At 39.8% G+C, this 17,219-nt stretch overlaps 1 protein-coding gene across 1 annotated transcript in view; it reads left to right on the plus strand.

Annotated features, from left to right (window-relative positions):
• LOC134357440 (dynein axonemal heavy chain 8-like) overlaps nucleotides 1–17,219 on the plus strand; it is a 1,088,497-nt gene that overhangs the window by 503,957 nt on the left and 567,321 nt on the right. The window contains exons 38-39 of the mRNA XM_063069028.1: nucleotides 9,814–9,977; nucleotides 15,231–15,333. Coding sequence (XP_062925098.1) covers nucleotides 9,814–9,977; nucleotides 15,231–15,333 — 267 coding nt within the window. The remainder of the gene's footprint in view (nucleotides 1–9,813; nucleotides 9,978–15,230; nucleotides 15,334–17,219) is intronic.

Below are 17,219 nucleotides of genomic sequence, written 5' to 3' on the forward strand. Positions count from 1 at the left end.
CATCCTTTGGAGAGTAAAATTTCATTTCTACATGATTGCTATCATCTTCAACAGATTCTATTTCTAGACTTTCTTCTTCCTTACTTCAATTGTAAATTTTTGTCTTAAGTTTTCTTCTTTAATTAATTGCAAGTAGTCAAGGGATTGTTCAGGTTTTTGCTTCTTTAGTTTTTTACTTTTACATGACATACTACTGGGTTATGGTCACTATTACAGTCTGCACCTGGATATGTTTTGCATTGAGTCACTGAGTTTCTAAATCTTTGGTTTATAGCAATAAAGTCCATTTGATTATCACCTGGACTTTTTCAGGTCCACAAGCCTCTTGGATGGTTTTTAAAGTAGGTATTCATAATGACCTGATTATTTGTCTTGCACCATTCTACCCATTTCTCACCTCTTTCATTTCTTTCCCCTAGTCCAAATTTTGCTATGGTATTTCTATCAGAACCTTGTCCTACTTTAGCATTTAGATCTCCCATTACAATAAGAATATCTTGAGATTTGCATCCATTCTTTGTTTGTTCAAGCTCTTCATAGAATTTACCTATATCCTCATTTGTTCCATCTGTTGTTGGTGCATATACCTGTATAATTGCTAAATCAAATGGTTGTCCTCTGGATCTAAGAAGGAGCACTCTTTCTGATATTGCCCAATGTCCTGAAACACTTTTTGCCATGTTTTCATCCATAAGAATTCCTACTCCATTCATATAGGATGTTCCACAAGAATAAATTAGTGTTTTATTTATATCCTTTTTTTGTAATTTATTTTATATTGAATTTCATCATCAAACAAACATTTCCATAAGATGTATTTCAGATACTGTACATATATATCATATAATCATAGGTGACACAAATCTCCACATAACATTTATCTGAGGTATACACTTGTAGAGAGGAAAGAAAGAACAATCGAAAGAAGAAAACTATGTACAGAGTAGGGAGTGATCTTTTTTTTACAACATATGCATTGACTTGTGAGAATAAAAAAGGCCTATGAGGTGTTATGTAGTTAAACCATTTTTCCCAGTATGAATAAAATTGTTCCAACTTATGATTAACAGATGCTGTTATCTTCTCCATTTTGTAAATGTCCATTTAATTTCCATCCATACATTTAAAGTTGGGCTCTCCTGTGATGACCATTTCCTGGTAAGGGTCTTTTACCAGCCACCAGCAGTACATTCATTAAATATTTATTAAATATTTTCAACCATTCTTGAGGTACATACCCAAAATATATGGTGTTACTCTCTAAGGGTATCTCACATTTAAAGATGTCTTGCAGGGCATTATGTATCCCACTCCAACAGTCTTTGATAACTGGTAAAGACAAATGTAGGTCCCCTACAGACAGAAACAGGTGAATTGATTATGGGGAGCAAGGACATGGCAGACCAACTGAATAATTACTTTGGTTCTGTCTTCACTAAGGAGGACATAAATAATCTTCCGGAAATAGTAGGGGACAGAGGGACAGAGGGTCCAGTGAGATGGAGGAACTGAGCGAAATACATGTTAGTAGGGAAGTGGTGTTAGGTAAATTGAAGGGATCGAAGGCAGATAAATCCCCAGGGCCAGATGGTCTGCACCCCAGAGTGCTTAAGGAAGTAGCCCAAGAAATAGTGGATGCATTAGTGATAATTTTTCAAATCTCGTTAGATTCTGGACTAGTTCCTGAGGATTGGAGGGTGGCTAATGTAACCCCACTTTTTAAAAAAGGAGGGAGAGAGAAACCAGGGAATTATAGACCGGTTAGCCTAACGTCGGTGGTGGGGAAACTGCTGGAGTCAGTTATCAAAGATGTGATAACAGCACATTTGGAAAGCGGTGAAATCATCGGACAAAGTCAGCATGGATTTGTGAAAGGAAAATCATGTCTGACGAATCTCATAGAATTTTTTGAGGATGTAACTAGTAGAGTGGATAGGGGAGAACCAGTGGATGTGGTATATTTGGATTTTCAAAATGCTTTTGACAAGGTCCCACACAGGAGATTAGTGTGCAAACTTAAAGCACACGGTATTGGGGGTAAGGTATTGATGTGGATAGAGAATTGGTTAGCAGACAGGAAGCAAAGAGTGGGAATAAACGGGACCTTTTCAGAATGGCAGGCGGTGACTAGTGGGGTACCGCAAGGCTCAGTGCTGGGACCCCAGTTGTTTACAATATATATTAATGACTTGGATGAGGGAATTAAATGCAGCATCTCCAAGTTTGCGGATGACACGAAGCTGGGTGGCAGTGTTAGCTGTGAGGAGGATGCTAAGAGGATGCAGAGTGACTTGGATAGGTTGGGTGAGTGGGCAAATTCATGGCAGATGCAATTTAATGTGAATAAATGTGAAGTTATCCACTTTGGTGGCAAAAATAAGAAAACAGATTATTATCTGAATGGTGGCCGATTAGGAAAAGGGCAGGTGCAACGAGACCTGGGTGTCATTATACACCAGTCATTGAAAGTGGGCATGCAGGTACAGCAGGCGGTGAAAAAGGCGAATGGTATGCTGGCATTTATAGCGAGAGGATTCGAGTACAGGAGCAGGGAGGTACTACTGCAGGTGTACAAGGCCTTGGTGAGACCACACCTGGAGTATTGTGTGCAGTTTTGGTCCCCTAATCTGAGGAAAGACATCCCTGCCATAGAGAGAGTACAAAGAAGGTTCACCAGATTGATTCCTGGAATGGCAGGACTTTCATATGAAGAAAGACTGGATGAACTGGGCTTGTGCTCGTTGGAATTTAGAAGATTGAGGGGGGATCTGATTGAAACGTATAAAATCCTAAAGGGATTGGACAGGCTAGATGCAGGAAGATTGTTCCCAATGTTGGGGAAATCCAGAACGAGGGGTCACAGTTTGAGGATAAAGGGGAAGCCTTTTAGGACCGAGATTAGGAAAAACTTCTTCACACAGAGAGTGGTGAACCTGTGGAATTCTCTGCCACAGGAAACAGTTGAGGCCAGTTCATTAGCTATATTTAAGAGGGAGTTAGATATGGCCCTTGTGGCTACGGGGATCAGGGGGTATGGAGGGAAGGCTGGGGCAGGGTTCTGAGTTGGATGATCAGCCATGATCATAATAAATGGCGATGCAGGCTCGAAGAGCCGAACGGCCTACTCCTGCACCTATTTTCTATGTTTCTATGTTTCTATAACGGGGTATTCCCAGAAAATATGATAATGGTTTGCATTTTGATTTCCACAATTTCTCCAGCAAACGGGGGGGGGGGGGTTACTATCATAATGGGATTTCTGAGAGGGCGTAATAAAATATCTTATCAAGTTTTTCCACCCGAACTCCCTCCATTTCTGTGAACTGGTACACTTCCATTGATACCTCCATATTATTGTCCAGTATTCCTCAGATATTATTATCCCTCCTTCCTTCTCCCATTTTGTTTTAATGTATAAAGTCCAATGTGTTTTAAGATTTGACAAACCCTTATGCACGCTTGAAATGATTCTACTACCATTGTCTGAATTTATATGCTTTTCTAAATAGCTCTATCAGACATGTACTTGCCTTGGTTACATTTTTAACCGTCCTGTTAACATACTGTCGCATCTGTAAATACTGGTAAAAGTCTTGTTTTTCTAATAAGTGTTTCTCTTTGAGCATTTGAAAACTGAACAGTGTTCCTTCTTTCATCATATTGCAAATAGCTGTTATTCCTTTAGCTGTCCAGTCCTTAAATCTAGCATCCAGTTTATTCGGTGTAAAATCCGAGTCATATGCACACCATTTAAGAATTGCAATGTCTCTCTCATTTATATTCTTTTATAATAGTTTTCCATATTTTAAGAGTCCATTTCACCCATGGGTTATCAATAGTATTTATGTAACTTTGTAGGTTGTTATCAGCCAAACTTGCCTGTATGGAAATGGAAAGTATCCTCTCCTCAATGTTTTTCCATTGAGCGTCATATGATGGGTTGCACCTGCATATCACAGCTCTCAACTGTGCTGCAAAATAATAATCTCTGAGAGAAGGCAGGCCCCATCCCCCCCCTTTTCCTTGTCTAATTGCAAAGTTTTGAGATGAACCCTAGGCCTTTTATTTCTATTCTGACATGTTCCAGCACCTATCCAACGAACTTTGCTAATTCCCATGATGTTATATTTTTAGTCTTTCCATTTCATTTATCACATTGTCAAATCTTCCTGCTTGATTTGTCCTGGGTATGACTCTAAACTGCAACTGGTGATGAGACTCTGATTGGGGACTTTCAGAGCTTTGGGGAAAGTGGAGTTACCCCTTAGTCATTCATTGCTCCCAGGGCTGCTCTGACCTGGAATGGTAGCCCCTGCACGGGTTCCTGCACAGGATACGAGTGAAGGCCAACAGCACATCTGGCAGGTTCAGCAACTGAACTTATGACGGAGAAGGCGGATGAGCTAGGACCTCAAAAGTCAACAGCTATAGTACAGGCGGATGAACATTTGGGAAGAGAAATGGCGATTTCTTCAGTTCGCCCAATGGTAGGCAACAGTAAACCACTGTTGCTAGATACTAGGTTTCCTAGAATCTATCTGCTGAGAAAACCATGGTCAAACTCACAAAATGTATCACACAACAACAGCATCAAGAGGATCTTCAAGACAATTTTGAAGATGCTTCGCTTGGTAGGGTTGATTCTGATCAGCAGGGGATCCCCGACCGTCATCAAGCTACTGCTCATAAAATTCAGGTAACACAAAAGAAAATTATTGCCACTTAGAATGTAAGAACCCTATGTCAAGCAGGAAGATTGGACAATGTGATAAATGAAATCCCTATGTTACCTCTTTAAAAAAACTCCTAAAAAGATTTGTCAGACATGACTTCCCATGCTGACTACACATGATCAAGCCTTGACTATTCAAGTGATGGTAGATCTTAGCCCTTGGAATTCCCTTCAGTAACTTCCCTACAATGGAAGTTAGGCTCACCAGCCTGTATTTCCCTCGCCTATCCTTGCTTTGCTTCTTGAACAACGGAACAGCAATAGTCACCCTGTAGATCTGTTCTATTTTTTTCAATAACTACTTTAAAACTAAAAGAATGGTGGTCACTGCACCCAAAATGCTTTCAACTGCTACTTTGGTTACTGGGCTCATCTTGTTTACTAATAAACTCTTTGGGAGAGTATATCAGTAAAAATCTAAGCAGTTAAATTGAATCTCAGAAAATAAAGTTTGTGCCGATGTGGCAAAGACTTCAGAAGGTAAACTGGAAGGAACTGCTTGACGTTGAGTGACTTGAGGAGCAATGGGGTTGATTTAAAGAGGTAATACACAAAGTGCAGTAAATGTTCATACCCAAGGGTCAGGAGAAGCAATAAAAACAATAGATCAACTACCATGGATGAATAAAGATATACATAAAAATTATTGAGGAAAAGACAGCTATAGAATACACAGTACAGTAATGACATACCATAGGGCATATGAAAATATAGTCAAGAGGGAAATTCTGATTGCCAAAAAGGCAGGTTCAGAAGGACGTTGCTGATAATGCCAAAAATTGACCCCAAGATCTTTTTCAGTAATCTTTGTGCCTCTGGCAATGACCTTTGCATCATCAATAGTGACGGAAGAGGTTCTGGAGGATTGGAGGGTTGCAGATGTTGTTCCTTTATTCAAGAAAGGGAGTGGAGGTAGCCCAGGAAATTATAGACCAGTGACTCTTACTTCAGTGGTTGGTAAGTTGATGGAGAAGATCCTGAGAGGCAGGATTTATGACCATCTGGAGAAGCATAATATGATCAGGAATAGTCAGCATGGCTTTGTCAAAGGCAGGTGGTGCCTTACGAGCCTGACTGATTTTTTTGAGGATGTGACTAAACACGTTGACAAAGGTAGAGCAGTAGATGTAGTGCATATGGATTTTAGTATTTGATAAAGTACCCCATGCAAGGCTTATTGAGAAAGTAAGGAGGCATGGGATCCAAGGGGACCTTGCTTTGTGGATCCAGAACTGGCTTTCCCACAGAAGGCAAACAGTAGTTGTAGACGGGTCATATTCTGCATGGAGGTTGGTGACCAATGGTGTGCCTCAGGGATCTGTTCTGGGACTCCTTCTCTTTGTGATTTTTATAAATAACCTGAATGAGGAAGTGGAGGGATGGGTTAGTAAATTTGCTGATGACACAAAGTTTGGGGGTGTTGTGGATAGTGTGGAGGGCTGACAGAGGTTACAGCAGGGCATCAATAGGATGCAAAACTGGGCTGAGACGTGGCAGGTGGAGTTCAACCCACATAAGTGTGAGTTGGTTCATTTTGGTAGGTCAAATATAATGGCACAATATAGTATTAATGGTAATACTCTTGGCAGTGTGGAGGATCAGAGGGATCTTGGGGTCCGAGTCCATAAGACACTCAAAGCTGCTGTACAGGTTGACTGTGTGGTTAAGGAGGCATACGGTTCATTGGCCCTCATCAACCGTGGGATTGAGTTCAAGAGCCAAGAGGTACTGTTAGAGCTATATGGGACTCTGGTCAGACCCCACTTGGAGTGCTGTGCTCAGTTCTGGTCACCTCACTACAGGAAGGATGTGGAAACTATATAGAGAAGGTGCAGAAGAGATTTAGAAGGATGTTGCCTGGATTGGGCAGCATGCCTTATGAGAATAGGTTGAGTGAACATGGCCTTTTCTCCTTAGAGCGACAGAGGATGAAAGGTGACTTGATAGAGGTGTATAAGATGATGAGGGGCATTGATCGTGTGGATAGTCAGAGGCTTTTTCCCAGGGCTGAAATGGCTAACACAAGAGGGCGCAGTTTTTAAGGTGCTTGGAAGTAGGTGCAGAGGAGATGTCAGGGGTACGTTTTTTATGCAGAGTGGTGAGTGCGTGGAATGGGCTGCCCCAACGCTAATGGAGGCGGATACGATAGGGTCTTTTAAGAGACTCCTGTATAGGTACATAGAGTTTAGAAAAATAGAGGGCTGTGGGTAATCCTAGGTAATTTCTAAAGTAAGTACATGTTCACCACAGCATTGTGGACAGAAGAGCCTGTATTGTGCTTTAGGTTTTTCATATTTCTATGTTTCCAATACTTTAGTAGTAAAAGTCAAGGAGGAAGTTAAGTGTATGAGAATTAATAGTGAGGTATTAAATTATGAAGAAAAGGACAGTGGATTCTCTTAACTCATATTTTGCTGAAGTATTCACCTGCTAAGATGTTAGCAAAATGTCTGTAAGTGTAGAGAAAAATAAGGTTGTTTTAAGTGACTTAGGGATCATAGAAAGTGTTGTCCTGCTTAAGTCGAAAAGAATGAAAGTTAATAAATAAACAGGGCCAGACAACCACAGAACACTACAGCACAGAAAAGGCCATTCAGCCCTTTTAGTCTGTGCCAGAACTTTATTCGGCTAGTCCCATTGACCTGCACCCAGTCCATAACCCTCCAGACCTCCCTCATCCATGTATCTATCCAATTTATTCTTAAAACTTAAGAGTGAGCCCGTATTTAGCACATCAGATGGCAGCCCGTTCCACACTCCCACCACTCTCTGAGTGAAGAAGTTCCTCTTAATGTTCCCCCTAAACCTTTACCCTTTCACCCTAAAGCCATGTCCTCTTGTATTTATCTCTCCTAATCTAAGTGGAAGGAGCCTATTTGCATTTACTCTGTCTATACCCTTAATAATTTTGTAAGCCTCTATCAAATCTCCCCTCATTCTTCTACGCTCCAAGGAATAAAGTTCTAACCTGTTCAATCTATCCCTGTAACTCAACTCCTGAAGACCCGGCAACATCCTAGTAAATCTTCTCCGCACTCTTTCAATCTTTCTGATATCCTTCCTATAGTTCGGTAACCAGAACTGCACACAATACTCAAAATTTGGCCTCACCAATGTCTAATACAACCTCACCATAACATCCCTATATCAAGGGTACCTAAAGAGTTCCGTGATTATATATACAAACCCCTAACATGTATTTTTCATCAGTCAGTGAAGACCAGTGAACTCCCTAAGGACTGGAAATGAGCTAATGTTGTCCTGGTGTTGAAGAAAAGTGACGGTACTGACCCTCGTAACTATAGACTAGTTAGCTTAACTAACGTTCCGTTATATTGGCTCGTATATGTCTAGGGGAAATCCCACCCAGCACCTGCCTCAACGCTCCCCACAGGGTCGGTTGCCGCCCGAATCAAGCCCAAACATCAATCATCAGCCAGCACACCCAGTAAATTTTAATAAGTACACTTTATAGATATTACTAATTCTATGACATTAATATAAATTCGATACAGAAAGGGAAGTAATGGAAAAAAAAGGCGCCAACACTTATCAAAGTCCAAGTTCTTCACGCGCAACCGTTGGAGCTCAATCGAATCCGGACGACCACCTGAATCCTGTCGACTCACGGCTCGGGACCACCAGAAGTGATCGACCAGAGCCTCTCCGCACGTCTGCCGTCCTCCTCGTCTCTCCTCCGACTCCCCGCCAAAAACCCCGTCCACAGTAAAAAGAAAGACCTCGTACACGTGTATCATAGGTCAGATAATGGAAACATTAATAAAGAATGAGATTGGAAAGAAGCTGATAAGAACAGGCACGTTAGCAGAAAGCCAGTATGGGTTCAGAAAGGGGAAATCATGTTTTACTAATATGCTGGAGTTCTATGAAGAGGCAACTAAAATTCATAATAGTAGACAAGTTGGTATCATTTACTTTGACTTTTAGAAGGTTTTTGACTAGGTACCCCACTGGAGGTTAATAACCAAATTACCGGAGGTAGGGATTCAAAGTAAGTTGTACAATTGGGTGCAGAACTGACTCAGTAAATACCAGGAAAATTGAAATTTCCCCTTGCACTACTTTTCTATTCTCACAACTAAGTGTAATTTTTCAGTGTATCCTTCGCAGGTTCCTGCTGGCTGTTGAAAGAATTAATAATGTATTGGAAACTAACTTTGTCTGATGATCAAAAGCATAAGATTATCTACAATCTATCAACTTTCAACATCCTTTCTGAGATGATACACCATGACTTTTGTCATATTTCTGAGATTCTACCTATCATAGACTTTATTTTTGTTCATTTTACCTACCAACTCTATGTGCACCTCCACACAGGTTAACTACTTTTCCTGGTTCTGATAAAATATTATTGATGTATGATTTGGGTCCTAGCTCCACAGATGCTTCTTGACAGTTCAAAATCAGAATCAGGTTTATTATCACTGCCTTATTTGACATGAAATTCATTGTTTTGCAACAGCAGTACAGTGCAAAGAAATAAAATTACTACAAATTAAAAAATAAATAATAAAAGGAATAATGAATTTGCATTCATGGATCATTCAGAAATATCACAGTGGAGGGGAAGAAGCTGAATCCAAATCATTAAATGTGGGTCTTCAGTCTCCTGTACCACCTCCTTGATGGTAGTAAAAAGAAAAAGGCATGTTCTGGAATGTGAAGGTCCTAATGATGGATGCCCCCATCTTAAGGCAGCACCTCTTGAAGATGGCCTTCATGGAAGAGTTAAGTCCATGTTGGAGCTGGCTGAGTCTTCAAACTTCTGCAGTCTCTTACAATCCTGTGCATTGGAGCCTCTATACTGGGCTGTGATGTAAGCAGTCAGAATGCTCTCCACTGTACATCGATAGAAATTTGCCAGTAAATAGAGATTTACCATATCTTTTCAAACTCCTCACAAAGTAGAGCAACTGATGTGCTTTTTCCCATATTTTTTATTACTGTCTTTGTTTTTGATCTGATATTTTCCAGTTATGCCAATGCAATTTCTTCATTCCAGGGAAGTTCTTACCTTGTAAAGTTGTAACTGATGATATTGTATTTCTTTTATCTAGGAAGCAAAACGTTTTCATAATGTTGATAAATCATGGATAAAAATTATGCAACGAGCTCATGAAATTCCAGCTGTGGTCCAGTGTTGTGTAGGAGATGACATTATGGGGCAGCTTCTTCCTCACTTACAGGAGCAATTGGAAATTTGCCAGAAATCACTAACAGGGTATGTACCCAATCTTAATGTGTGGCTTATTGGCAGCGAGATATGTTTCCTTAAAACTAAAGTGGTTCTGTTTTGAAAGGAAGGATATTTGATGGCATCCATTATAATTATTTTCTTCAAACATATAAGTACTTGAGTTCCTGGCATGTTCATTATTTCTGATGATAACTAATTACCTTTGAAATGGTGGTAGTGTGTCAACTTGCTGGGTTGAGCTATTAAGTTCTGAATTATAGCAATGTTTTCTTCTGAAATGAAGGAACATTGATATGTTTCAGGCTGGTGAAGAATAATTAGAATTAGGAAACACTATTAAAAGTTTCTCACTGAATTCTATCATTGACACTAAACTTTTAATACATGCATGGTACGCTCATATATAATAGAGGATTGACATAGACAAAATGGTAGACAAGCTTCACATGGACCCCAGGAAGTTGTTTGACAAGGTTCCTCATGGGTGGCTGGTTTAGAAGTTAATTCACATGGAATCCAAGGTGAGCAAGCCAACTGGCTTTGTGGAAGGAGGAAGAGGATGGTAGAGGAGGATATCTTTTAGATTGGGGGCCTGTAAACAATAGGTGTGCTACAGAACATTCTGGTGCAATTCTATACTGCCATCATAGAGAACATCTTCACATTAGCCATTACTATCTGGTTTGGTGCAACATCTTCTCATAATATACAGAAACTAAAGCAAACTGCAAGAGCAGCAGAAAAAGGTCACTGACTGCAACCTATCATGTGCCAGCACCATGATACATAAGATCATGAGACATAGGAGCAGAATTAGTCCATTTGGCCCATTGAGTCTGCTCCATCCTCCCAACCCCATTCTCCTGCCTTCTCCCCATAACCTTTCACACCTGACCAATCAAAAATCAATCAACCTCCACCTCAAATGCACCCAATGGCCTGGCCTCCACAGCCATCTGCGGCAACAAATTTCACAGATTTACCACCCTTTTAAATAAATCCCTGCTCATCTCTGTTCTAAATGGACGCCCCTATATTTTGAGGCTGTACCTTCGGGTCTTAGAGTCCCCCACCAAAGAAAACATCCTCATAACATCCACTCTATCTAGGCCTTTCAACATTCAATAGATTTCAACGAGATGACCCCTCGTTCTTCTAAATTCTAGTGAGTACATGCCCAGAACTTTCGATTGCTGCTCATATTATAATCCTTTCATTCCTGGAATCATTTTTGTGAATCTCCTCTGAACCCTCTCCAGTGTCAGCACATCCTTTCTTAAATAACAGGCCCACAGCTGCTCACAATACTCCAAGTAAGGCTGAACGTGTGCCTTATAGAGGCTCAGCTTTTATATTCCAGTCCTCTTGAAATGAATACTAATATTCTATTTGCATACATCACCACCAATTCAACGTGCAAATTGACCTGTAGGAAAACCTGCATGAGGACTCCCAAGTCCCTTTGCACCTCGGATTTTTGAATTTTCTCCCTGTTTAGAAAACAGTATATGCTTTTATTCTTTTGATCAAAGAACATGACCATACACTTCCCAACACTATATTTCATTTGTCACTTCTTTGCCCATTCTCTTAATCAGTGTAAATCCTTCTGCAGCCTCTCTGCTTCCTCAATATTACCTTCTCCTCCAACTATCTTCATATCATTTGCAAACTTGATCACAAAATCATCAATTTCATCATCCAAATTGATGACATACAACATAAGAAGTCGTCCCAATACAGACCCTTATGGAACACCACTAGTCACTGACAACCAACCAGAAAAGGATTCCCTTAGTCCCACTCTTTGCCTCCTGCCAATCCATGCAAGTATCTTTCCTGTAATACCCTGGGCTCTTAACTTGTTTAACAGCCTCATGTGCGGCACCTTGTCAAAGGCCTTGTGAAAATCCAAGTATGCTACATAAGCTGATGCTTCTTTGTCTATCCTGCTTGTTATTTCTTCAAAGAATTCCAACAGATTTGTCATGCAAGATTTTTCCTTAAGGAAACCATGCTGACTTCGACCTATTTTTATCATGTGCCTCCAAGTACCCTGAAACCACATCCTTAACAATTGACTCCAACACCTTCCCAACCATTGAGGTCAGAGTAACTGGCCTATAATTTCCTTTCTCCTGTCTCCCTCCCTTTTTGAAGAGTGGAGTGACATTTGCAATTTTCCAGTCCTCCGGAGGCATGCCAGAATCTACTGATTCTTAAAAGATCATTACTAATGCCTCCACAATCTCTTTTAGAACCCTGGGGTGTAGTCCATCTGGTCCAGGTGACTTATCTACCTTCAGACCTTTCAGTTTCCCAAGCACCATCTCCCTAGTAATAGCAACTGCCCCTTGATACTCTCGAACTTCTAGCACACTACTAGTGTCTTCCATGGTGCACACTGATGCAAAATATTCAGTTCATCCACCATTTCCTTGTCTCCCATTAATATCTCTCCATTGTCATTTTCCACCTGTCCAATATCTACTCTTGCCTCTCTTTTACTCCTCCTCCTATGCCTACCTGCCTGTCCTTTCAATAGATTTTGTATCCTTGGATATTAAGCTCCCAACTACAATTGTTTTTCAGCAATGACTCTGTGATAACCACAACATCATACCTTCCAATCTCTAACTGCGCTACAAGATCATCTACCTTATTTCATATACTGCACTGAAAAATAATACCTTCAGTTCTGTATTTGTCACCCTTTTTCATTTTTTCCCATATGATCAAGAGGTTCCCGTGATACATGCAAACATAATAAAGAAGTTCAGTTGTTCAGACTAACCACATTAGACAACAAAGATTTTGATTCCTCAATACTTTTGGGTGTATCTTATGGATCTTGTGCTGCTAATCACAAAAATCACCATGAAATTTCCCTCTCACCTGCCACTTTTTGGAAGTCGCCTTTATTTGTTATTTCAGTTCATGATTCAATTCAGAATAACTGATGCCAAGATTAAGGAAGATATATCCGTTGGTCCACAAATCAAACAGGTCATCAATGACAGGCAATTTGCAGTACTTCCAGTAGGACCGGAGAAAATCACATGGAAGGCATTCAAGGAAGTTGCTGAAATTTTCTGAGGAAGCAACTTTTGAAAATATTTGTTATCTAATGTCGTCAGAATGGGAAAGAAATGTGATCTGAGTGACTTTTAATGTGGAGTGAATGTTGGTGCCAGACAGGATGGTTTAAGTATCTCAGAAATTGCTGAACTTCAGGGATTTTCACACACAGCAGTATCTAGATTTTACCGAGAATGGTGCAAAAACAAAAAGAACATCAATTGAATGGCAGTTCTGTGGCTGAAAACACCTTGTTAATGCGAAAGGTCAGAAGAAAATGGCCAGACGGGTTCAGGCTGACAGGAAGGCAACGATAACTCAAATAACCACGGTTTGCAACAGTGCAGAAGAGCATCCCTAAATACACAACACATCAAACCTTGAAGTGGATGGGCTACAGCAGCAGAAGACCACAAACATACACTCAGTGTCCACTTTATTGGGTACAGGAAGTAGCTAATAAAGTGACCACTGAGTGCATATGTGTCCAGGACAAAGAAGCAGACAAAAAGATCACTGTGGACATTACCCATTCAGTAAACTGCCTTTTCCTAAAACACTTTTCTGGAAAGCACTATAGGGCTATTAAAACAAAATCTTCAGGTCATCTTGCAAACACGAGAAAATCTGCAGATGCTGGAAATTCAAGCAACACACACAAAATGTTGGTGGAACACAGCAAGCCAGGCAGCATCTATAGGAAGAAGTACAAGTCCTGACGATGGGTCTCAATTCGAAATGTCGACTGTACTTCTTCCTATAGACGCTGCCTGGCCTGCTGCGTTCCACCAGCATTTTGTGTGTGTTGCTTCATGTCATCTTAATAGTTTTTCCCCCAGGCAGTTAATCTAATCAACCATTCTAGTTAGCCACCACCCCCCCTCCATCTATTACCTCAGCCTCTGCATTGCAAACACTTTAAACCACATTTTATAGTACTGTTAATATTGTAAATACATTCTGATTTTTATGTACTTATGCACATTTTATTTCATATCTTTTCAATGTAATTCATTATTCTGAATAATTGTTGAATGTTGTCTTTTCCATTGCATGTAGTGCCAACTCACCACAACAGTTTCCTAACACATGTAAATATATGGTCAATGAAGTTAATCCTTGATCTCTGATTCTTGGAGAGTATCCTAACAGGTTGTATCACAGCCTGGTATGGAACACCAATCCCCAGGAAACAAAAAGAATACAGCAAGTGGTGCATATAGCCCAGTCTATCACAGGCAAATCCCTCTCCACCACTGAGTACCTTTACATGGAGTACTGGGACAAGAAGTCAGCATCTATCATCAAAAACACCTCATCATCCAAGCCATGCTCTCTATTCACTACTGCCTTTGGGCAGGAGGTACAGAAACTTTAGATCTCACAGCACCAGGTTCAGGAACAGTTTTAACTCTGCAACCATCAGGCTACTGAACTGGCTTAAATCAATTCACTCACCATAACTGATTCCATGATTCACTTTCAAGGACTCCTTACAAGTCGTATTAGCAGCATTTCTCAATTCACACAATTTGTCTTCTTTTGCACATTGGTTGTTTGTCATTCTTCATTTATGTTTTTTTTTCATAGATTCTATTGTATTTCTTTATTTTTTCTGTAAATGCCTGCAAGAAAACAAATTTTAAAGTAGTATGTGGCAACATATACTTACTTTGATAGTAAATTTACTTTGGACTTTGAGAGAAAGTAGTAGAAATGGTACAATTACAACACAAAAGTCGTTGAGACAGATACAGTACATGAATAGGAAAGGTTTAGGTGCATATGAGCCGAATATAGGCAAATAGGACTAGCATGGATGGCATGGACACACCAGCTCAAAGAGCTGTTTCTGTGTTGTATATAACACAATCTACTTGTTCACCTTCATCCATTATGTTTATTACTTCCTCAAAGAACTGTTAAATGCAGCTTTCCTTTAATATTGCTTAATTTTAATTATTTTTTTCTGATGTTAGGATTTTTGACTATAGTGTGCTGCTAATATTTTAAAAATACTATTTCTGACAACCTAGGCAATAATGTTTAAGTGTTACACTGCATATATTCCTGTGATTTGTTAATAGTGACCCCAATGGAAATCTGCTATCAGTTATAACAAAACAATCAATATTGAAAATTCAGAGTTAGATAACATTCTCTAATTTTCCATATGATTTTATATTAATATTTTGGCAGATACTTGGAAAAGAAAAGACTGTTATTTCCACGATTCTTTTTTGTCTCTGATCCAGCATTATTGGAAATCCTTGGCCAGGCTAGTGACTCACACACTATTCAGGTTTGTTTAAGCAGTTTTATGATGTTCTGAAGTCTAAGAACCTGTGAAGCAAATTAAATTATTTGCATTAGTTTATTGATGTAACTTCTGAAACACTTCTGTAAACAGCCAGGAAGAGTCAAGCACCAGATATGAACATTATGATTAATAATTTTAAAAATTTTTATTGGATCACTTTAAAATCTTCTCTCCTGAAGAATCAGTCCAAACTGATTTGATCATTTCTGATTTCCTACAGCCCACATAAGTACAAACCGCACACAGAGACAATTAAGTCAATCTTCAAGCATAGCATATGCAACAGATGCTAACAACTCTCTTTGGATCTCTACAAACATAACATTTGCTGCTCACCAGTAGTTTATCTGCACTACTTGGATACCAATCTATAATTTCTTGGAAAGTCCTGTAATGATTTGATTCAAAATGAAAGATGCTAAAAAAACCAAAAGGATCAATAATAGAAATACTATTATTCACAATTTACACTGTTAATTTGGACTTTGAAACAGCTAATCAAAACTTATTCTTAAAATTTGCAAGTATCTGCTAGAGTACAACACTGAGGATGAATGCAACTTTATACATTAAGAATTATACATTAGGACACTTGCAGAATAGTTAAGAGGAAGTTTAGATTAGATTATGAGGAAACTCAGTCCTCGTTTATTGTCATTTAGAAATACATGCATTAAAGAATGATACAACATTCCTCCAGAATGATATCACAAGAAAACACAGGACAAACAAAGACTAAAACTGACAAAACCACATAATTATAACATATAGTTACAACATTACAAAGCAATACCATAATTTGATAAAGAGCAGACCTTGGACACAGTTAAAAAAAAAGTCTCAAAGTCCCAATAGACTCATCATCTCACGCAGGCGGCAGAACGGAGGAATCCTCCCTGTCATGAATCTCCAAGTGCCGCCAACTTGCCCATGCAGCACCATTAGAAGCACTCAACCGCAGCGGACTCTGAGTCCGTCCGAAAACTTCGAGCCTCCGGCCAGCCCCTCCGATGCAGCCTCTCCGAGCACTATCCTCTGCCGAGCACTTCGACCCTGCTCCGGCCGCTGAGCAACAAGCAAAGCCGAGGACTCAGGATCTTCTCCGGAGATTCTGGTTAATCATAGGATCTCAGCAGTTCCCCAGAGTCCTGCAAATTTCTCTTCAATTTCTTTGTTTACACAACTACTACCCTCCATTCCTCACCCCACCCCCAAACACTATATCATCTGACCATTGGTGTGTGTTTTGGTTCCCTGGTACTTTATCATCTCACCTAAAACCATCATGATCTTGTATACAACTATCAAATCTTTTCTCAACTTTCTTTCTGGAGAAAACATCTCCTATTTAATCTCGTCACTGAAATCCCTCATGTCTAGAACTGTTTTATTGCACCTTTTCTAAAGCCTTCATATTCTCTTTAACTTTGTGTGAGCTACTAAAGGAAAATAGAAATTTAACCTGTTCTTTAGAAAGCTGTATTGTAAGTTAGTAAAGTTATAAAAGTGTTTAAAAGCTCTTGGATTTATTATGTTCAGGGAGAGTGGCATTTAAAGGACTGAGGTTACATTTTTATAGAACATAGAACAGTACAGCACAGGAATGGACCATTTGGCCCACATTGTTGTGCCAAACCAGCTAAAAAAACAAATCAAAAACACCCAATCCTTCCTACGATACATGTCCATATCCCTCCATCTTCCTTGCATCCATGTGCCTATCCAAATGTCAATTAAAAGCCTCAAATGTTCCCTCTACCACCAAACCAGGCAGTGCAATCCAGGCATCCACGATTCTCTGAATAAAAAACGTACCCCTCATATCACCCTTGAACCTACCCTTTCTCACCTTCAATGCGAGCCCTTTG

The sequence above is a fragment of the Mobula hypostoma genome, chromosome 2 (assembly GCF_963921235.1).
Source record: "Mobula hypostoma chromosome 2, sMobHyp1.1, whole genome shotgun sequence".
NCBI classification, from domain to species: domain Eukaryota; kingdom Metazoa; phylum Chordata; class Chondrichthyes; order Myliobatiformes; family Myliobatidae; genus Mobula; species Mobula hypostoma.